The sequence below is a fragment of the Anolis sagrei genome, chromosome 3 (assembly GCF_037176765.1).
Source record: "Anolis sagrei isolate rAnoSag1 chromosome 3, rAnoSag1.mat, whole genome shotgun sequence".
Classification (NCBI taxonomy): domain Eukaryota; kingdom Metazoa; phylum Chordata; class Lepidosauria; order Squamata; family Dactyloidae; genus Anolis; species Anolis sagrei.
In genome coordinates, this window is record NC_090023.1 from 153,132,301 (window position 1) to 153,155,259 (window position 22,959).

General features: G+C 38.9%; 1 protein-coding gene across 1 annotated transcript; it reads left to right on the top strand.

Annotated features, from left to right (window-relative positions):
- Positions 1–206: 206 nt before the first annotated feature.
- PPIF (peptidylprolyl isomerase F) lies at positions 207–22,164 on the top strand. Its single transcript, XM_060769064.2, has 6 exons — positions 207–509; positions 8,865–8,895; positions 9,884–9,972; positions 13,127–13,223; positions 15,350–15,425; positions 19,136–22,164. The coding sequence occupies exons 1-6, from the start codon at positions 330–332 to the stop codon at positions 19,269–19,271; spliced, it is 609 nt and encodes a 202-aa protein (XP_060625047.1). The 5' UTR covers positions 207–329; the 3' UTR covers positions 19,272–22,164.
- Positions 22,165–22,959: the final 795 nt, after the last annotated feature.

The window sequence follows — 22,959 nt, forward strand, 5'->3', positions numbered from 1 at the left end:
CTACCTTCATCACAACTGGGGCCTTCTCCTCCCAGAAGAAAGCCGACTCAGTGCGTTATCACAGTAGAGCTGAGTGGGGATTGTAGTTGAGTGAGACCCAGACCCTTAGAGAGGCCCCTCGCAGGAGATGCCTGTGGGGAAGGCCCTCTCGCGCGCCGTCCAAACGCCCGCCTCGTGACGTCACGGCCACGCGCCGTCGCCGAAGGGAGGCGGGGAGGAGGGCTTATAAAAGAGGCCTGAAGCGCGAGGCCGGCTTTCTCAGCGCGCTTGAGAGAGGGACGCGGGAAAGGACGCTTCCTCTCAGGTCTCTCTGTCTTCTGCCCGCCGCCATGCTGGCCCTGCGCTCCGCCCGCAGTCGCCTCCTCCTCCTCCCGCTGCTCCGCTCCGCCACCCGGGAGTGCAGCGACAGCAGCAGCAGCAGCCGCCGCGGCGAGGACGACGACGACAACCCCCTGGTCTTCCTGGACGTGGGTGCCGACAACCAGCCCCTGGGCCGCGTCGTCTTCGAGGTGCGCGCGCCTTCTCTTTGCCTCTCCTCAGGTGCATCTACACCAGGTATGAGCAAGCTTGGGCCTTCCAGGTGGTTTGGACTTCAACTCCCACAATTCCTAACAGCCGGTAGGCTGTTAGGAATTGTGGGAGTTGAAGTCCAAAACACCTGGAGGGCCCAAGCTTGCCCATACCCTGGTCCACACTATGGAATGACTTGCTTTGCCCTGGCCTTATGCTGTGCTATCCTGGGAGTAGTTGCTAGGTCTCCAGCCTTCTCTGCCCCAGAGGGCTAGCCCCTCAATGAAATACAACTCCACACAGAGCCATGGCAACTCAAGTGGTGTCAAAACCGCATTGATTCCACAGGGTATTCGCACCCTCCCTCCTCTCCAGGCGCCTTTCCTCTGGGCGTCCTCTCTCTTCAAGGTGCCCTTCAAAGGTGCCATTGGAAACCATAACAATGTTCTGAATCAGGGATTTATTGAACTTTATTTATTTACAATATAACTAGCCGCCCCCTGCCACGCATTGCTGTGGCCCAGTCTGGTGATCTTGAAAATAAAGTAATAAGAAGTTGTTGGTTTCTAATATATGTAATTTCTTTATACTTGTGGGTAAACAATGTTTCTTGTTTCTTTGTCAGTGTTGATGCAGAGGTTGTCTGGTTTGCCTACTTTGGAACATGCAACATATATTTGCCCTTTCAAATCTCTAGTACTATATCTGTCATATACATATATATGTATGTGTGTGAATCTCATATATATGTGTGTGTGTGTGTGTGTGTGTGTGTATGGCTGGGTGACTTTGTGTCAGGAGGGCTTTGATTATATTTTCTTGCTCTGGTGAAGGGAGTTGGAGTGGATGGTCTTAAGGCAGCATTTCCCAACCTGGGGGTCGTGAGGGGGTGTCAGAAGGGTTACTAAAGACCCCCAGAAACTATAAATCCCAGTCAAGGTCTATTTCTGCCTAAACACCCATCTGTGTTCATATTTGGACATATGGAGTATTCATGCCAAGTTTGGTCTAGATTTTTCAGTTGTTTGAGTCCACAGTGCCCTCTGCATGTAGGTGAACTACAACTCCAAAACTCAAGATCAATGCCCACCAAACCCTTCTAACGTTTTCTGTTGGTCATGGGTGTTCTGTGTGCCAAGTTTGGTTCGATTCCATCGTTGGTGGAGTTCACAATGCTCTTTCATTGCAGGGAACTATAAATCCCAGCAACTACAACTCCAAAATGACAAAATCGATTTTTTGAGTGATGGTAACTCCTTGGGTTAATAGGTGTCTTATGGTCAAATTTGGCAGCAATTCGTCCAGTGGATATTGAGTTACTATGTCACTCAAAACGAACAGAGCATTTATATATATATATATATATATATATATATATATATATATATACTAGCTGTCCCCTGCCACGTGTTGCTGTGGCCCAGTCTGTTGATCTGGAAAATAATGAGAAAGTGTTGGTTTCTAATATATGTTATTACTTTATGCTTGTGGGTAAACAGTATTTCTTGCTGTTTCTTTGTCGGTTTTGATGTGGAGAGTGTCTGGTTTGTCCACCCTGGAACATGCAACATATCATTGTCCTTCTTTAAGGGTCCCTTTCAAATCTATGATACTATATCTGTGAGTGTGTGAATTATATCTATCTATATCTATGGCTGGATGGCTCTTTGTCAGGAGGACTTTGATTATGTGTTCTTGCCCTGGTGAAGGGAGTTGGATTGGATGGCCTTAAGTATTTTCTGTTTGTCATGGGGTTTCTGTGTGGGAAGTTTGCCCCAATTCTGTCGTTCATAGGGTTCAGAATGCTCTTTGATTATAAGTGAACTGTGAATCCCAGTGACTACAACTCCCAAATGTCAAGGTCTATTTCCCCCAAACTCCATCTGTGTTCATATTTGGATGTATTGAGTGCTTGTGCCAAGTTTGGTCCAGATCCATCATTGTTTGAGTCCACAGTGCTCTCTGAATGTAGGTGAAGTACAACTTCCAAACTCAAGGTCAATGCCCACCAAACCCTTCCAGTATTTTCTGTTGGTCATGGGAGTTCTGTTTGCCAAGTTTGGTTCAATTCCATTGTTGAAGGAGTTCAGAATGCTCTTTGATTGTAGGTGAACTATAAATCCCAGCAAGTACAACTCCCAAATGACAAAATCATGATTTTTTGAGTGATGGTCACTCCTTGTGTTGTGGGACGTTTTGTTGCCAAATTTGGTGTGATTTCATTCATTGGTTCTTTTGTTTTTAAGGTACTCATTATTCACAGATATAGATATAATAATAATAAAACTTTATTTTTAACTTGCCCTCTCTCCCCAAAGGGACTCAGGGTGGCTTCCATAAACAAAAATGGCAAACATTAAATGCTGCGTACAACAATAAAATGAAAACATTTAAACATAGAATCGAATCAAAAAGCCTTTGGCTATAAAAACATAAATCAGTCAGTCTGGCAACATACATAATACAATTAAAGAGTTAAAATCTGTCTAAAGATATAAAAATATAGCTCTTTGGTAAATTAAAATAGTCAGTCAGTTTTGTCCCCACCAGTTGTTCCCACCAGCCGTGCTTGAGACCGGGGTGGGACTGAGAGGAGGACCCCCTCCGCTGATCACAGAATCCAAACAGATTTGTAGGTGGGGATGCCGGTTGTCAAATACTCTGGGCCCAAATGGTTTATGAAATTTATAGCCTCTCTTTCCATAGTCAAGGGCCCAAGGCGGTTTACAGCCAGTATAAACATACAATATAAAAATTAAAACCAAGTCCCCAAGGAAAGTTGGGGGTATAAATAAACTTGACTGGACCATAAATATTAGCAAATGCTGTGAAACCCTAATTAAAACCCCAATCAAATACATTAAAAACCACCCTGATACTGCGTAACAAAGTTGAAGGGCCTTCCTAACCTTCGGACATCGCTAGTTTCAACTGTGGGGTCAGTGGGATCTTGGCGCCAGACATTACACCTTAGAACCAAGTCAGAGAGTTCCACTGCTGAACAGCTCTAACAGTTAGGAAGTTCTTCATAACGTTCAGGTTGGATCTCCTTTCTAGTAATTTGAATCCATTCCTCCGAGTCATAGTTTCTAGGGTAGCAGAAAACAAGCCTGCTCCCTCTTCCTTATGACATCCTTTCACATATTTATGCATGGCTTTCATGTCTCCTCTCAACCTTCTTTTCTGCGGGCTTAAAATATACCCAGTTCTTTAAGACGCTCCTCTTAGAGATTCATATTCTCCAGCTCTTTGATCGTTTTAGTTGCCCTCTGGGCACCTTCCTTGTTGCCTTAACAAAAGGCATTCTATTGTTGAAGATGAAAACCTGCTAAGAGATGTCGAGTTTCATATTTTTAAAATGATTTTTTGTACAGCTGTCTCCATTTTGTTTTTTTCTTTCTGGGTGTCTTTTTAGGAGCCATCACGAAGGCCAGTATTCATCAATTTAACACTGCACCTGTACTACTTATCCTTTGTACTTGTGGCTGTTGTTGTGTGCTTTCCAAGTCATTTCCAGTTTCGGGTGACCCTAAGGTGAAACCATCACAGTGCTTTCTGAGTCTGAGAGTGTGTGACTTGCCCAGAATCACTAAGGTTCTATGGGCAAGTTAAGAGTGGGACCCTGGTTTCCAGGGTCATTGTCCCAACACTCAAAAGCACTACACCATGCTGTAGTTAGCATTGTTAAAGATATGTATATGTCTTTTACCCTCTTCTCTTGTGCCTTTTGCCACGGGACAATGGTAGTTCAGTTCTGCTTTTACTTGTCTGTGCAGACATAGGTCTGGAATGGCTCATATCGGTGTCAAAGAATCTCTTCATGAAGGTTTACCTTTTGTTCTCTCAGCACCTTACAGGGATGTCACCCCATAGGCAGGGGACCATTAGGCTTTTGTTGAGGATCACTGCTGTGTCCCTTTATTATTAATTATCCCCAAACCTTCAGCTTTTTGAGCCAATCCAACAGTGAAGGCAGGAAGCCATTGCAACAAGTTTAATTGATCAAATCATCTTCCTAGGTGGGAAAGTGCCACTCTGAATTGAGGAGCAGATTAGTCTTATAGCATGTGCAAAGCTATCTGATCTTCGCCTCATCTTTCTCATCCTTTGTTTCCTTCCTTGGTCCTTCAGGTGTAAGCTCTAATCAGTGTCTACTCTGATTCCCTCTTGTCTGATCTCTCTGCTTTGAGCTGGTAAAATTCCACTTCAAGGCCTTCTTAGTCCGCACTGGTATTTTTTATTGCTACCTTAACCCTACTTCCTTTCAGTTTTATTTGGAGTACAGCCAGTCCCTGAGTTACAAACATCCAACTTACACACAACTCATAGTTAAGAACTGGATGAGACAAATAGGAAGTAAGAGAAATCTATCCCCAGGAAGGGAAATCCACTCCTTGAAGGTTATCATAGGAGAACAGTGTTTCCACTGAAGCTTTGTCACCAATCCTTGTTTACACAACAACCTAAAATGTTAAAAATCCAGTTATCACAGGGACAGCAAAACAAACATCAAACCCTATGCTGTCCAATCCCCCCCCCCCCCCCCCCGCTTACACACACACAAATGGCTGGAGTTACACTTAAAATGTACCTGTTCTGACTTACATACACATTCAACTTAAGAACAGACTTACAGAAACTATCTTGTCTGTAACCTGGGGATTATATGCCTTCCAGTGAATATAATTGCTTTTATAATCATGGCTTTTATTAGAAAAGTTTGATGGATTTGATTGGTGAAAAGATAGATTTTCCCACCCTGACATATGATGCTGAAGTAGCTAAAGTGAGACCAGGTATTACTTACTATGTTGGGCATCTACAGAAAGCTTTTACATAGTCTTTGTTGTACATATAGACTGGGCTAAAAAAGTAGATATTATATTCTTTCTTTATCCTGAAGTAGGACATACTTTGTTTAACCAGTTTCTCATATTGGGAGACAAGTAGGATGTGAATCAAATAAATACCAAAAAATGTAAAGCTCTTGAGCACTTGAGGTTGAGTTTGATCTGGTGATTGTAGAAGTTCTGTGAGTGATCTCATTCAATTCATAATCAAAAAATGTGTTATGTCAGAGCTGTTTATACTTTGGTTTTTCTGTGTTCCTTTATGAGAAGATTTTGAAGGACTGCTGAATCAAACCTACAGTTATTTCTGGGAAAGTTACACAGGGAATCAATTATGATGTAATCTTTCCACAGGTAGATGGTTCTAGATTCACATTGAGGAGTCATATGCATTGCATCATAAATTATCCCAATGACAGTGTCAAATGATTGTGAGTAGTTCATTCCTACAGGCAACATCACATAATGCTAAGTGAACAGGTAAAAAGCAAGGATGCTCAGAAAACCAAGAGAGCAGATTTGGGTAGGATTTCTGCAAACAAATACTCCTTCTGCACACAGACTTTCTAACACCTCACCCAGCTTCTCTTTACAGCCAATATAACTGAGTCATAAACATGCTTAACTGTGTTATGTACACTGGAAGTTAATAAAATTCTGTAATGTGAAATGCCTGCCTCTGGGAAAACACTAAAGCTGCTCCCCCAACTGTTGTGTGTGTAATCAACTATTTCTTTGTACAGAAGCAAAAAGTTGTCCTTAGCTGCATTATTTCAGTATGTATTTAAAATAGGCTTCTTGAATATCTGAGATTCTTGAATGTTAGTGTAAAAGGAAAGTCTGTTTTCTGATAATGTCTCTGTTTTTCTGTTAATTGAGGTGATTGTATTATTTATTCAAAGCATTTGCCTACCGTATTATAATACATTCATTAATAATCAATATTCATTATTCATTAATAAATACTTTAATAGCAAGCGGAGTTAAATGTAAGAAGAATCAAGTGTATGATTCTAGTCCTATGTTATCTGTGAGCATTTTGTAGGCTGGTGCTCATTTTTCTTTCTGCATAATAATTGAGTCCACATTAACTAGTATATTGCATTGTCAGAGGATTTCCAGTTCATTGCAGAAAAGGTGTAGTTTCTGCAAATGTTGGGCAAATTTCACAAAAGTTCGTTTGCATACTTTTTTCTCATTATCAGTAAGCATATGTGATCAAGCTGTTCTACAATATGGCGTCCCCCAGTATTCTTACTAACTGATTTCCTTTTAGGAAATTATGACACGTATACTTCTCTGAGTTTCTTCCTAGTTAGAGAGAGCATAGTTGAACACAACATTCCCACACTGGAGGTAGAAGTGCACCAAAGCTACATGTACACAGGATCTTTATACTGATCCCGGAAGATTAAAGCCTTGCAGGTTAACTCAGGGCATATCTGAATGCAACAGGATAAAACATTTAATCTATAAATTAGTTGAAATGTAACTGATGTTTTCACTTGACATTTTCAGTTATTGTCCAAAGTCAACAAGTGTCATTATTATTGAAACACAACAAGATTAGTACACAGCAAACAGGATCATTATGCTGGTTGTTGTATTGGACCACATGTCGGACACTTCCCAAGTGTCTAGGACTATGGGATGTATTGGCCAATAATGCGTGCAGATCCCAGTACGGTGGCCTTTTGCAGCTGACAGATGGTAATTTTATCAGCGCCAATTATGTTTTAAGTGCAGGCCAAAGTCTTCAGGCACTGCATCCAGTGTGCCGATCACCACTGGGACCACCTTGACTGGCTCTTGCCAGAGTCTTTGCAGTTCGATTTTAAAATCCTCATATTGTGTCAGCTTTTCCAGTTGTTTCTCTTCAGTCCTGCTGTCCCCTGGGATTACAACATTGACGATCCATATTTGGTTTTTTAATACAATCGTGAGGTCAGGAATATTGTACTCCAAAACTCTGTCAGTCTGAATTCAGAGGTCCCAGAGTAGTCTGATGTGTTCATTTTCTGTAACCTTTTCAGGCTTGTGATCCCATCAGTAGTAGTAGTAGTAGTAGTAATACTTCTTCATCATCATCATCATATTATTATTATTATTATTATTATCTTGCTTTTTCATAAGGGGACTCAGAGCAGTGAACATTAAACGCATTACAATACATTTTAAAATATGTATATAAAACAGTATTAAGCATCATTAGTATTCAAAACAATTCATTTAAATTCACCTATGTTTTTTATGTAGGTGCGGCTACTGGACTAAAAATGGAAGTAATGTGAACAGATCCTATGGAAGATTTTTTGAACTCTAGTATATTCTCAGCAAACTAGAAATAGTACCTTATTGTCATTCAGATTAATCTACAAATATGTCATATAGGAAACCTACATATGGTTCAGCCAACAAAATATCACAATGTTCATAATCCTCAAATTTTGTATAGACTCGTGTTGAATGAATGTTGAATTAGCAGATTTCCATTAACTCAGTGGGCTTGCGCTAGTTGGCAGGGGCTCTTTAGCTATAGAGCTGAAATGAACTTTTTTGAATCAACCTGTGTTTTGTTGACATCTACATCAGAGCTCAGATGGCTTGTGGTTTTGATCATTCATTGCAGAGTCACTTCAATTGCTGACTGATGTGAGAAATTGGCATCTACTGCAGTTAATTCCACATTTGATTTATTTTACCTGTCAGGTTGATACAGCTGAATGTAAGTATTTAGTGTACCTTATCAAGGATTCTTGGAAAAGTTTGCATTTGCTCTTGGAAAAACTGCCCTTTCTGTTAAACACGACAAAATATAAAATCCTCGAAAGAGTGATGCTTTAGCGGGCCAACTGAAACGTACAAAATACTTCATGTAGCTTTTGAAGCTGTGTGGGCTGCTACATCAGCCAAAGATGTTAAAAATCATATAGGAGAACAAAAGCCGCGATATTAGAGTCAAAGGATTACATTTTGTCCCTGATATTACTTCTGTTGTCAGTTAACATCGTTTGGAGGGATTTCAGTGCATGCAGAGGCCACTCTCCTTGGCCATGTGTACAGCAGAGACAAAGGTCAGAAAAAAACAGGTAGTAAAATTTCAAAACAGGTAGTAAAATTTATACAGCAATGTCTCTTGCTGTATAATTTTTGCATGACTATTTTGTACTTGGCTCAGTAAATCTATCATTGCTTTTAGGATTTTGAATATTGTTACATTTTTTTCTATGTTACATATTAAATTTCTTGGTATTCAGATTAGTTCAAAGAGACTGACTTTACACATGGAAGTGTTTTAACGGAATGAGGACAGAGAAAAGTTAAAATGCAGCTTCAGGAAAGGCTGGCCTCTATGCACTCAGATTGTATTTGGTATAAGCTTTACAGGCTTTACTATACTGATTTTCTAGTAAAACATTATGTCTCTTTGTTGTGTTAGTTTTAAATAATGGACCATGTTAAGCTGTTACGTGTTTCTCAGTCTATTTTTCTTCTTCCTAACAGCTGAAAGCGGATGTCGTGCCAAAAACAGCAGGTAAGGTCAAATTTTGACTAGTGCTTTATTAAATTATTTTGCTTAGATAAAGTTAGCAACGCAAAATGAAGGAAAATTGAAATGTCTTAAAAGTTGTTTGTTTTTTACTTTTCTCCATGAATAACAAAGCTCAACCAAAAAAAAATATTTTTACCTTGGTTGTTAGGCCTACTTCTGGGTTTATTTAGGGGTGCTGATTCAGAAAATTGGATAGCCCACATCAGCTCTAATTTCTTATATATGGTTATCATGATATCTCATGGATGAACAGATGGTACAAAGTACAAAATGTAATCCTTTGACTCTAATATCGCGGCTTTTGTTCTCCTATATGATTTTTAACATATGTTTATATGACATATGTTCTATACCTAAAAAAATAGAACTGATAAGGGAAAACAGGTATCATTTTTTTAATCCAGCAGGTCAGATATACCCAGAAATGGACCTAACATTTTAGACACCAAATTGTATGTTGGTCAGTGCAATCTTCTTTTTGGAGAACAGGAAGAAATTGCTCTAAAACATAACCACACAGTTTCTTTCCTTTGGTTCCTTGTGTAAGGATTGACTGTCACAAATTCTCTTAACATCAAGTAAAAATCTATTAAAGGATAGCACAATGTAGGCACAGTTGGTAGGATAAATGTTCTGCAGTTGTAGCCTCTGGTGGGATGTGATTGAGAGACCTATTGCATGTACGAAACCTAAGTACATCTTGTAGTATCACTTCCTTCTAGACAGAGTAAGATTAAAGCTGTATCATTTAGAGGTGATTTTGCCCATTCCTTCATCTGAAATATAGCCCTGATGCTTGTTGGCAGTCTACCATCCAGGTGCTAACCAGGGCTGACCCTGTTTAGGGTCCAGGGTCAGACAGGACCTGGTGCCTTTAAAGTATTTGGGCAATACGACAGTCAAAATGCTTCTTCTGTTAATCAAGCTGCTTTCTCTCTCCTTCAATCTTCTCTCTCCTTCAATCTTCCAGAAAATTTTAGAGCTCTCTGCACTGGAGAAAAGGGTTTTGGATACAAAGGATCCACCTTCCACAGAGTGATACCTTCTTTCATGTGTCAGGTAAGACCACACATGTTTGTTGAACTACTTGATGTGTTTGAAAGAGCAGTGGAAGAGACGCTTCATTACTGACTGCAGTGCTGTAATTTTGAAAAAGGTTTGGTGGGTAGTGGAACCACTCTTCCAGCAATGAAAGTGACTGTATTATGTACCCGTTTTTTAGTAGGGAAACATATTTCCATTTTTCTGTGTGGTAATCTGGACAATTTTCAGTATTTATGGTTGATGTATCTCCCCTGTCTCAGGAGGAAAAAAACCTGTCTGTGCTTGGAGTCTTCTTCTTGAACTGGAGCACAGCCAGGCATCTGTCACATTCTGCTCAAAGTTTCTTGTATGTTTTCATGATGGACTGGCACTATATCACTTACAGACATTCTGATTTTGAGTCAAATTATCTGTCTCTTTCTCTCCTAACTATCAGATTGGTTGAAAGTATTCTTAACATTTTAACATTTAAAAGACGTGAGGGGAGTGACTGCGATGGTTAAACCAACATTTGAAACAAACATTGTGCTCAAAGTCTTTTCCTCTGATCATCAGGCACAGCCGAATGGCAAGTGTCATGAGAGGCAAAGAGCATAACATCTTCATGCAGCAAAGAATGCTTTGTTTATTTTGTTTGCCTTATGTCTTTCCTTCAAGGACCGGTGGGTGGTGGAGCACAATCTATTTAGTTTGGCAACTAAATAATTGCTTAGTGTGAATAAATAGCTAATGTCTCCCAGCTTGCTTTGGGAAACATGTAAAACGGTTTGTACTTTTGTGTAGCATTAGTCTTTTTCCTTACAGGGGCTGTTGGTTAGAGAAGGGAATTCATGTGGAATTGTAATGAGCCTTGCCTGTTAGCAAAAATGCCCATAGTTCAGTTTTTCTTGTTATTTGTCAGTGTCAGTCTTGTGATGCTTTATATATTTTTTTCTGCTGAAAGAATGCATATTTTAAAGGAAAAACATCTTGGAAATATATACCATTTATAGCCTCAAAAAACCTGCATGTATTTCAGTTGAAAGGGCTAAAATGTTTGACCCAAAGCATATTGAGGCAGCAACCCCTAATTTGAATGCTGAAAGACTCCATATTATTTTAAATAAGCCAGGCATCTGCCAATTGAATACCGACAGAAGGTTGGTATTCAATTGTAAAGAGAGATTAGTATGTAAGAGAGGAATCTGTGCAACTACCTTTGGTGGACTGAATGGTGTCATTCCCATTTCATTAAATTACATGTTTTTGAATTAATTTCTAAAGAGAGCCCTTTCAAAAATAATGACGGAAAAATCCATGTGAAAAACCGTTTTTACCATTCATAGAAACAATTGCACTTTAATTTCTCTTGTTCTCAGACCAGCATCTGAGTGCCTTCAAATGAAATTAGGCTTTGCTTGTGATTTATTCATATCTAGAATCTTTCTCTTCCTCTGTTTGAGTAATGATTCCATCTACAGCTCCATTTTCATCTTCCTCTTCCACCAACACTTTCTACATTTAATTGGTTGCTGTCTAAAGATAAATAACTAATTTTTATATCCTCTTGAATATCTCTCCTCTTTACTTCTGTGCAAAGGGTGAATTTGGCCAACTTCATTCTTTGAGATTCCTTTGTTTACTAACAGATTAACATGCCATGCCTTTGAATTCTTCCTCCTTATTTGTTGAATTGAAGGGTAGAGTATTGGAAGGAAAAATACATTTTTGTATGTAAATAAAATAAATAATAATGACCTTATATTAGAAGTTTCATAAGAATGTTCCACCTTGCATTTTCAGTAGCAGTGTACGTCCCAAATCCCATTTTTTTTTACGTGTGTGTATGTGCCTTCAAGTTTTCTGTTGACTTTTCGCATTCCTATGCATGAAATGGGCTTTACTTAGGCAAGGAATATTCAGAGATGGTTTTGCTGATTCATTCTTCTGAAATACAGCTTACAGTTATATTTCATTAGTGGTCTCCCACCCTATTATTAGGTAGGGCTGACCAGCTTAGCTTTAAGAAACTTTAATGTTCCAGGGCCCTTTCAGACAGGCCCTATATCCCAGGATCTGATTCCAGGTTTTTTGTTTATCCTAGATTATCTGGCAGTGCTGACTCATACAATCCAGTTTAAAGTAGAAAACCTGGGATTAGATCCTGGAATACAGGGCCTGTCTGGGAGGGCCCTGAGAAGTACATATTTTTGTGAGGAAGTGGGGGTCATTTTGTGAGGGAGAAGAGGAACATATCTCTTTTTGTGAACAAATGTTTTCTTTTACTGTTGTGTTGGAGGTGAGGGAGGATCAGTTAAGAATGCTAACTGCCTAAGAGAGGGCAGGTTATCAATAAAGTGTTGTTGTTGTTGTTGTTGTTATTATTGCAAAAGTGCTGTGACCTAATTGATCCAACTGTAATTACTCTTAAAGCTTAAACTCTTCAGTTCCACAACACTGCAAAACTCCAAGATAGTGAAGGTTGAGGTAAAGGAAGGGCCAAATGAATAGTGTTAAACTTACTGGCTCTATAGCATTGTTGCTCATTTAATGTATATATTTGTTAGCTTCCATTATTAATTACGAAGGAAGCTAATTACTGTGTTCACCAAGGTGATACTGCAGAAATGTTAGTGCTGAAATTCCAGCATGACTATACATTTTTTAATTTCTTATTTAATTTATAGCTTACTTGATTGTAATTCCTATCACTGATATGGTGGGAAATTTCAAATGTCGTTATAAATGTTGCAGGTCTATAACAGTAGGCTGTAGATCAGGCATGGGCAAATTTCGGCCCTTCAGGTGTTTTGGACTTATCCAGTTTAGCGGCTGTTAGGAATTGTGGGAGTTGAAATCCAAAACATCTGGAGGGCCGAAGCTTGCCCATGACAGTTATAGATAATGTCATAGTTTGAATACAGTTCAACAGAAAACAGTAAGATAAAATCAAAGGACAATACTATCAGTTCTATATTCTTCCTAAACGTTATTCTTGTGTCTCCCAGAAATGGTCTCCCCTGTCCAGAAATGGTCCTTGCTCCTCTGTTGTGTAATGAAAAACTTTTTTGTGATGTAACAACCTCAAGGTGTGACTGTTCCTGCCTCCACATCATTTTGATGTCATTATGAGCTCATACCATGTGATGGACTGCATGTATAATGAGATAAATATTTTTGTTCTTTCCAGGGTGGTGACTTTACTAATCACAATGGCACTGGGGGCAAATCTATATATGGCAGTCGATTTCCTGATGAAAATTTCATCCTTAAACATATTGGACCAGGTAAACAAAATTCCCTCCCCCTCTCATTGGTTTGGCCCTTTATATCTGCTACTTTCTACTAATGGCAGTGGGGAAGATCTGTTTTCTCATTGTTCCATTGTATGTTAAGTTCATAAACAAGAAGGCCATCTTCTGATAATGTTTACATTCAGAGCTGTGGGTTTCATGGCCCAGTATTGAGATCTGAATCGGATTTTGGATCTCTGATATGGGTAATCCCTGCTCAAACCCTTAAATACTTGCTGTTACTTTAAGTATGGCCCTACTTGGGAAAACAGAAGGTTAAAGACATCAATATGCAAATGACCCTTTTGTCTCCTCGCCTGGTCTAGGATTGGCAATGAATTTTTGAACTGGTGTCTCGAATCAGTAATGACCTGGAAGACTTAAAATAAACCAAGGTTCAGCTCTGCTTTAAATACAGAGATTTTATTGGTTGAAGAATTGTATTTCATTTTCCATACTATTCAGGATGGATTTATATTCTTTTAAAGTTTTCACTGCTTGGGGGATGTTTTTAGCCAGCACTAATCACATTTTGGGTTTGAGACACCTGATTGTTCTGAAGTTATCAGAGTATAATGGTAATCACCATTTTACGTATACTAAATATGCGCTATAGCATGATCTTGGTTTTTTTTTGTTGTTGTTGTTGTTTTTTAAAAAAAAACAAAACCTTTCCAGGCAAATTGTCACTACTATCAACTACAAAAATGACTGCTTACTACTATGTCTATGCTCTAATCTGTCCCTGCATGGTTGAAGTGACATTGCACAGAAAGAGTTCTTAATAACCCTTTAGTGGCGATACCTTGTATTTGCCTTTATCTCTTGCATTAGAACCATGGCCTAAGCCTTTATTTATTTATTTATTTATTTACTTCGCTTATATACCGCAATTCTCAGCCCAGGGGCGACTCATTGCGGTGTAAAAATAATAAATAATCATATTTAAATGGCCCCTATTTTGGTCTATAATAGAAGTTTGGAACTACCACATATGATTTGTCTTGCAGAAGCCATACAGATTCCCTGAAAACCTAGATTTAATGAATTTATTCTACAACATTTATAAGAAAAAGAGAGGACACAGGACAAGATGAGTCTTCTTATGGAGAAAAAAGCAGGGTATAAATAACATAATCAGGAGGAAGAGGAGATTGTCCAAAATCATATGCTTCTTTTATCTCCAGAATGATTCCCCAATATACATACACAAATAAATGTGTGTGTGTTTGTAATACACACACACACATTTATTTACAGTATTCCACCCTTCTCACCCCACAGGGGACTCAGGGCAGATCACAATGCACATATACATGGAAAATATTCAGTGCCATAGACCAGGCATCCTCCAACTGCGGCCCTCCAGCTGTTTGGGCCTCCAACTCCCAGAAGCCCTAACAAGCTTGTTCAGTTTTCAATAATTCTGGGAGTTGAAGGCCCAAACAGTTGGAGGGCCACAGTTTGAGGATGCCTGCCATAGACACACAATATATATAGACAGACACAGAGGCTATTTAACTTTCCACCTTCATGAGGGTATGCTTTGAATTCCAGCCACTGGGGGGAGCTATCACTTCACCGTCCACTTGTGACCCAATTGAGTACTTATTCTTTTGCACGCTGCGGAGATTTTTATGGCATTGTAAATTGGTTAAATTAGCATCCCTGCATAAGCGGTACCTAAATTTCCTACTTGACAGATGTAACTGTCTTTCAGGCTGTAAAGATCGAAAGCAAGCTAGAAAATGGTTGAGAGCTTACTCTGACTCGAGCTGGCTTTGAACCCATGACCTTTTGGTCAGTAGTGATTTTAATGCAGCTGACTCCCAACCAACTACACCACAACCCAGTCCTTGTGCCATGAGGGTCTACACACACACAAACACACTTCAGTGAAAAGAAATACGCACTGCAGTTGGGACCAGTGAGTCCATTATTTGGAAAATATTTTAAAGAAAAGACAGATGAGGAAGTCTTGGATTCCTAGACATATAACACCAGTCAATTCCACTTGGGAAATTTCTATTTGAAGGCTTCATAAAATAACCTCCCCAGATTACTGTTCATTCTTTGTTTCTGTAAAGTGAAGTGAATTTGCTGGTTTGTCGTTGCTGCAGGTGTTCTTTCAATGGCTAATGCTGGACCCAACACCAATGGATCTCAGTTCTTCATTTGCACAGCCAAAACAGATTGGTAAGCATTCAAGAGGAATGTTTTCTTGAATTTTGGGAAACTGCCCAGGTTATGTTTCTTGTTGAATATGAGGGATAGGAATAGCTGTGTTCATTGTATATTAAGTAAAGCTATATTGTTCTACATATCACTGTTCCCATGGCTTCTGGACAAGCATTCTTTCTTCTGTAGCTCTGAGTTAAAATTAATATTACATTGAATAATATATAATCATAATAATATGAAACATAAGACTTTTGTCACCTGAAATGCTTTCATTGTGGTGATTTTTCAAGCAGTAGCTGGAAAGAAAAATTACAATAGCTACCCATTAAGTAGTTTCTGCCAACCTAGCAGTTCAAAAACATGAAAATGTGAGTAGATCAATAGGTACCACTCCAGTAGGAAGGTAACGGCATTCCATGCAGTCATGCCGGCCACATGACCTTGGAGGTGTCTAGGGGCAACGCCGGCTCTTCAGCTTAGAAATGGAGATGAGTACCAACCCTCAGAATCGGACACGACTGGACTTAATGTCAGAGCAAAACCTTTACCTTTACTTACCCATTAAGTGTGAGGACAGCATATTTTGCCTTCTCACTTGCTATTGGCTTTGTGGTAAAATGTGCTTACATGGCACTGATATATTCACAATGTGGTGCCCTGTTGGGTAGTACTACTTTAATATGATGCCCAAAATACACAAAGAAAAGTTAGTGCATGCAGAAGTTTGGACAAGGATTATCAGAAAACAAGCACAAACAAGTTGCCAATCTAAAGGTTAAAAACAAAGGTGTGGTTGAGGTTGGAAAATATTTTTTTTCAACAGCCTGCTGAAAGCTCCCTCTCTGTCCATCAACATCTTGTTGCAACTGTAATGTAAATAGAAATCAATATTTACAGTATAATGCATAAGTTGGAAAGCTCAGTGATTCTTCAGCATTTATAAAATTTGGATTAATACTTGCTTCTTCTAAAGCAATAATCAATTTTATTCTTTCTCTATAACTTTCCTACATAGATAATGTACAAAGAGGACATTTTTTTATGACAGGAGTGACTTGAGAAACTTCAAGTCGCTTTTGGCATGAGATAATTGGCTGTCTGCAAGGACATTGCCCAAGTGACACCCAGATGTTTTACCATCCTATGGGAAGTTTATCTCATGTCCCCGCATAAGAAGCTGAAGCTGACAGATGGAAGCTCACCTTGCTCCCCGGATTCAAAATGCCAACCATTCGGTCAGCAGTCCTGCTGGCACGAGGGTTTAACCCGTTGCTATGTAATAACATGCAGGTTTTATTTAGTCAAACACTTAATGAGTGAAGGCAACTTGATAGTCATAAATGAGGAATTGAAATATTAGGCATTCTGCTGGAGGGTCAATATGACCTGAACAAACCCATCTGTTAATAATATGTGTAAGAATAAAAATGTATTTAATTGCTTATTGTTGACATGTGCCAACGCTGTTGTGAATGCCTTCTAGCATGTGATGGCTCTGATATTTGGTTGTCTGCTAATGTAAGAGCTAAAGACCATTGCATAGAAATGCATGTGGACCTTAGAGTCATGTGCATCCTCTTGAGCCAGCCATCAAATTCTGGTGGGATACTTGATTTTTTTTCACAGTCCTGCTGTCTTGGGGGTAACTTTATGCAACTGTGTTTTGTCTGATCCTATTCACTTCTACACTTGTTTGTTTACTTCCCACCTGTCTGACATACAACACCCAAGTTGACTTACTGTGCAAACCAAAACAGAACACAGCTAAAAATGGGTTCAGTGTTAAGTAACAGTTTAAAGTAATTACATAAACTGTCACATTAAAACCCAAGGTGAGTGAAAAGGAGTTTTAAAGTGTGCCAGCAGAGGGAGAAAAAGATTATGTTCCCATTAGAAGGCCCTTTTCAGCAACCTCTTGTGAGCCGTGTAAATAAATAAAAAAATATATTTGCTGGTGGAAGGATAACTGAGATTAAGCTAATATAACTTTCAATAGGAAAGATTTTCACATTATGGGAGCTGCCACAGAGCTAGGATCAAGAGAAAAGTCTCAAAACTGAATCAGGCCCCTCCAGGGGGATGCAATCTTTCGTATAGTCTGAACCCAAATTGAAAAATTTTAAATATTTGTTGCACTAGTCTTAGGGAAAAGGTTTCGTTCTTCTACATAACGTTTCAGTAGAAGGCACTAGTTTTGCGCAGAGTAGGGTATCCTAACAGGCTTCACGTTACCCCCATTGTAGCCTCCATTTTAAGTATTTGCTCTAAAATTAGGAAATTTCTCCCTCAGAAGCCTTTGGAAGTCTCTTTGCTATTTGGCATTTCTCTCTGGACTTTTTTTTAAGGTTAGAAAATTGCTTTTTCATAGAATGCAGGGGTTTTCTGGCCAAAAATATGCCTGCCCTGTCTAATCACTAAAATGGCAAATTCCCCATTTCCAAGGGATCTGAGAGTGATTTGCCATTTGTGGAGCATATTTTTCCCCAAGGTGGCTAGAGAATGATGGATCTTCCCAGTTTTAGGGGGGAAATCATCAGTGGAGCCTCAGAAATATCAGTTCCTGCTCCGAAGCAAAGAGTTTTCCTGTATGTTGGACAGTCCTAGAAAAATATTGTACCTTGGTAGATACAATTGGCAGGTTGACACAGTACTGCAGGGAATTGAGGCCCCAACTATTGAAGGTAATTAAAAATGTTGCATGGAAAGCATGCCTTTCCGTATGTTTAGATAATTACAGTATAATTAAATAAACCTGTATATAGACAAATGGGGTGCATTTTGCCATTTTGTCTTGTTTGTAAGCTTTTGGAAATCTATCTGACTAGCAGCTTTTTGGAAATTGAATGATGGAATAGACATTAATCTAATACAATTCTTATGAATATAAAGGAGGGGCCCCTGGTGGCAAAATGGATTAAACCCTTGTGCTGACAGGATTGCTGACCGAAAGGTTGGTTCGAATCTGGGGATCAGGGTGAGTTCCCATCTGTCAGCTCCAGCTTCTCATGGGGACATGAATGGTAAAACATCCAGGCATCCCCTGGGCAACATCTATGCAGACTGCCAATTCTCTCACACCAGAAGCGACTTGCAGTTTCTCAAGTTGCTCCTGATGTGAAAAAACCCCGAAGTAGAGCTTCTCAAAGATGATCAGTTGTGAAGCTACCATATGATCACGTTGAAGACACAAAGAACTCACTTTTATAGAATCAGCTGAAATGGACCATGTAACTGACATAATTGCAGATACTTATTATTATTATTAACTTTATTTATACCCTGCTAACATCTCCCGAAGGACTCGGTGCGGCTTACAAGAGGCCAAGGCCAACACATCAATAAAACAACAGTATAACAAATACAACAATAAATAAACTCATAAAGCAAAACAATAACATTAAAACAATACCACATTTACCACATTTTCCAAAAGATCCTTACAGAAGTTAGCAGTGGCAACAAATCCACTTTACCTACTCGGATTTTTTTTTTTTTAAATCACGTAGCAACCAATTTTACATCTATTTCATTTATGTATGAATTCTGACCTCATGCCAACCCATTGTTAAGTTCCTTAACTTCTATGGTGTGATCCCAAATTAAGTATTTTTATCATTCCTTGTTGGATCATGGGTGCAGGCATGTTCTTCACTCTCTTACTACAGTTGTTACAGGAGCTCTGCATTACTTTTCTCCTTCCTACATTATTTTTGTTTCTATTGCAGGCTGGATGGAAAGCATGTTGTATTTGGTCATCTGAAGGAAGGAATGGATGTTCTGAAAAAAATCGAAAGCTTTGGCACAAAGAGTGGAAAACCTTCAAAGAAGATAGTCATTACAGATTGTGGCCAGCTGTCATAAGTCTAAATCTGCCAACATCTCTGAAGCATCCATGCTGCAAAAGGGAAATGATAAGAATTATTACTTGCACATTTCTCTCCTGGGTTTGGACTGGACTGATAGGAAAACCATCTTTCTGAGCCATGATCAGACAAAACAGAAATATTTTTAGGGTTTTTTTTTTTACTTCTGAAACAATTGTACTTTTTCCACGAATGTTGCAGATGTGAAGATTCACTATTATGCTTGAAAATTGAAAATGCAAGGACAAGGACTGTTAACAAAGACTTGCTAGGAAACCTCAGAAATTGTTCCAGGAGTCAGACTGAATCTTACGGAAATATGAACCCTGGGTGTTAAGAATATTAACTGGTGTTTTCCCACCTTAGTGACTTAGAGTAACCTGCAATCTGTTTGAAATGGTACTTGACTGCTATTTGAAATGAATGTATTAACAGATACTTAGTACTTGAAAAATTTCTAGCCTGATATGTCAAGCATGGCTAGCTAAATGATTAATTGTGTTGATTTGAGAATCTCAGGTCAACGCAATTCAGTCAAGATAACTGAATGAACAGTACTTCCTCCTCCTTCAGTGAAGTGTTTTCTTTCTGTTTGAAGTCTAACTGATAGCATGCTTTTCAACTGAGATTACTTTTGAGATTGTTTTATAACCCCAAAGCCATCATTATATCATAAATATTTAGTATTAAAGCAATTGGAAAGTAGGATTCTTTTCTGCCCTACAAGAAAGAGGAATTAATCTTCTCTGAGTATAATAATAATAATAATAATAATAATAATAATAATAATGTTTATTTATACCCCACTTTTTCTCTCCACAAAGAGACTCAAAGCAGCTAGATGACTCCAAGTGGTTTCAAAATCTAGTATGCATAAAAGCTCTTCTAAAACTAATTTTTAGCCCTGTACTTCTGGTGCATGCCCAGTGCAATACTGTATTTCATCAAATCTAAGGTACACCCATTGTTGAAGCTTCAGGTTTAGAAAAAAAGAATTTTCTTAGACTATATTTTAGAATTTCCTCTGCATGCACAATACCATTTTTCCAGTGCAGCTAAAAAAGGCTATTTTAATCAGATTTTGACAGACTTAAGGAGCAGTGCAGGCACTTTAGCATCCTCATTCTTTAATCCACGGTTGGGCAACATGCAGTGGGCTTTTTTCCTACTTAATTTAGCTATTATTACCTGCAGTTTCACAAAAAGGCAGTCTGTTTTCATATCTTGAAAAACACAATGATTCTGCTTTAAAAGTTTTCTAAAATTAGAAGTAATTCCTTGCCGTTCCAGCTCTGAGTTTGTTTGTTTTTTCAGTGGTAGAGGGGGTAATGTGCAGCAGACTCAACCTTGCCTACTCCCTGCTCAGGTTGACTTACATGATTAGGGAAATTGAAATTGGCTGAAGTGGACTGTTGCTGAAGAAATATTGAATCATAAAGGATTACTTGGCAACTGAATTACAGTGCAACCCATCTGCAGGGCGTCGTTTTGAAGAAGGCTGATGGTAGCCTCTTGGAAAACTTACTTGGCTTCCATTCCCCAACTTACCCCAGTCCACGGAACTATCATTATTATGGCAGAAGGAATGATTAATGGTAAAGCCAGTTTCCGTGGTAATGTAATGTGTCTGAGAACATGTGTAGCAAATAATTGTTAGCACTGTCATTACCTCAGGTATGTAGGACTAAGCCTACAGTATTGGTGTTGTGAACAAGGGAGGATGACTCAACCACCTGAATTTATCAAAGGTTGTTGATGATACACAAGTTGGTGACCTCTGCAACAGCCTTGGGTTTTGTTGACATAAGCTAACAATACCCAGGCTGTGTTTGTGGAGGTGGGGGCTGCCTGTGTTAGGGGATATCTCAAAGTGCTATGTATCCTTTTTGATGGGGAAGCAGAAGACCCCACAGCAGAACTACTTTTTAACATTATCAGTATTTAGTACAAAGAACATTAAAATGTGAAGACTTTCTGAGCCAGTGATGTGTTTTGGGTAGACTCTTGGGCTGGAACGTACAAGAACCAGGTTCTTGTCCCCACCGAGCTACAAAACTAAGTGGGTTATTTTACGGGTCGTTCCCTTTGGCTGATGTAACTGAGACGTTTACTGTGAGAATGAATAAAGTGAGGAGGAGAAAAATATTCAGGGATGGTGACGTTGCAGTGCAGCAAAATATAACAAAACCCACAAACAGCAAAGCAGAAAATATATCATGCAAGTTTTTGAAGCTTCTTGTGACTTTTTTATCAGGCGAAGAATTTAAAAACGATACAAGAAGAAACTATGATTATGTTAAGAGTAATTGACTTACCTTCTGTCTTATATGTTAGTTATTGAAGGATTTCAAAGCAGGCAGTGGCCAGTTCCCTCCTTGGCCTTGTAAGGATTGCAGACAAACAGATAAGAACATTTCAACTCAATTAGCAACAGAAAAGTAACTTCTCTTGAGAGGTAAATGTCCCAATCCTGTGTGAAGCAAACTGCTGCTTCCTTAGGCAGGGAATAGTGTATTTCTTGGGGAGTTTTCATACTATTATATCTGGAAATGTGTCAGATGCTGCATAGCTAAAACTTTGCAAACTGAGAAGGATTTTCCCCCACCTACCTTGAGGTTGGTGGGGGGAAATCTGGGATATAACGTAACAAATGATATTGGTATGTTTGATTTCTCTAACAAAAATAGATTGTTGCTTTAAAGTTCTATGTTTTGCATTTGCATCCCCATACATGCAAATAAAACAAACAAAATGTGATGCTATTTCAGTCCATTGTTCTTGTATTCTTTTAAGTATTTTTCAGTTGTCAATATTTTGATTGAACTAACAAATATTTTTGTTACACATTCTGTTTTTGTATATCTGAGAAGATTAAATGCCTTTTGTAAGAAGTAACAGCCTGTTTCTTTCCCAAATCAAATAATAAAAATTGCTTAGGCTTATGAAGAAATGTACCATAAAGCTTTCCCTGACCATCTGCTTATCTCAAACTAATATTAAGAGCCAATTGCTCCCAACTTGTGTCAGAGTTGTGTCCAAAGCCTTGTGGAAGGGGAGCATCAAGTTGAGGCAGGCTATTTTAAACTTGATTTCATGTTTGGGCATTCCTTCCTTTACTTTGAAGGCTCTGTGGCTTCATGAACCATGCTACTGTTTTAGAAGATATAAGTGTATTGGCTTGAGGCATTTGTTTGTTTTAGATGGTGAGACAATTGAACTGACTACCTCTTTCAGAATGTATCACCAATCCAAACCTCACATCTGATAAAACCTGATATGCAACCTTCCTAAGCCAACTGACGATCTGTTGATTCGAAGTCACTCATACATTTTCCATCTTGTTTCTTAACTACAGTGAGATACATTTGTGTTTCATAACCAATCTGTTTCCTCCTTGGCTCAAGTCAACATTTTCGCTTTGACATTCTGCCCTGGGCTGTCACAAGTAGATTATCAAGAAGGAGCGTTCTCAACATAGTGGTTCCTAATGCTGGGTTTCCAGACGTTGGACTACAACCATCACCTCTGAATAATAATCCATGCTAGTTGGGAATGAAGCGAGTTCTAGTGTAGCATCAAGTTTGGAAACTTGTTCTATTGATGGATTTCTCACTGGTTTTAAACATGGACTATTCTTCCCACCTCACTAGATGAATTTTCTTAATATAAAAAGAGACAAGACCGGT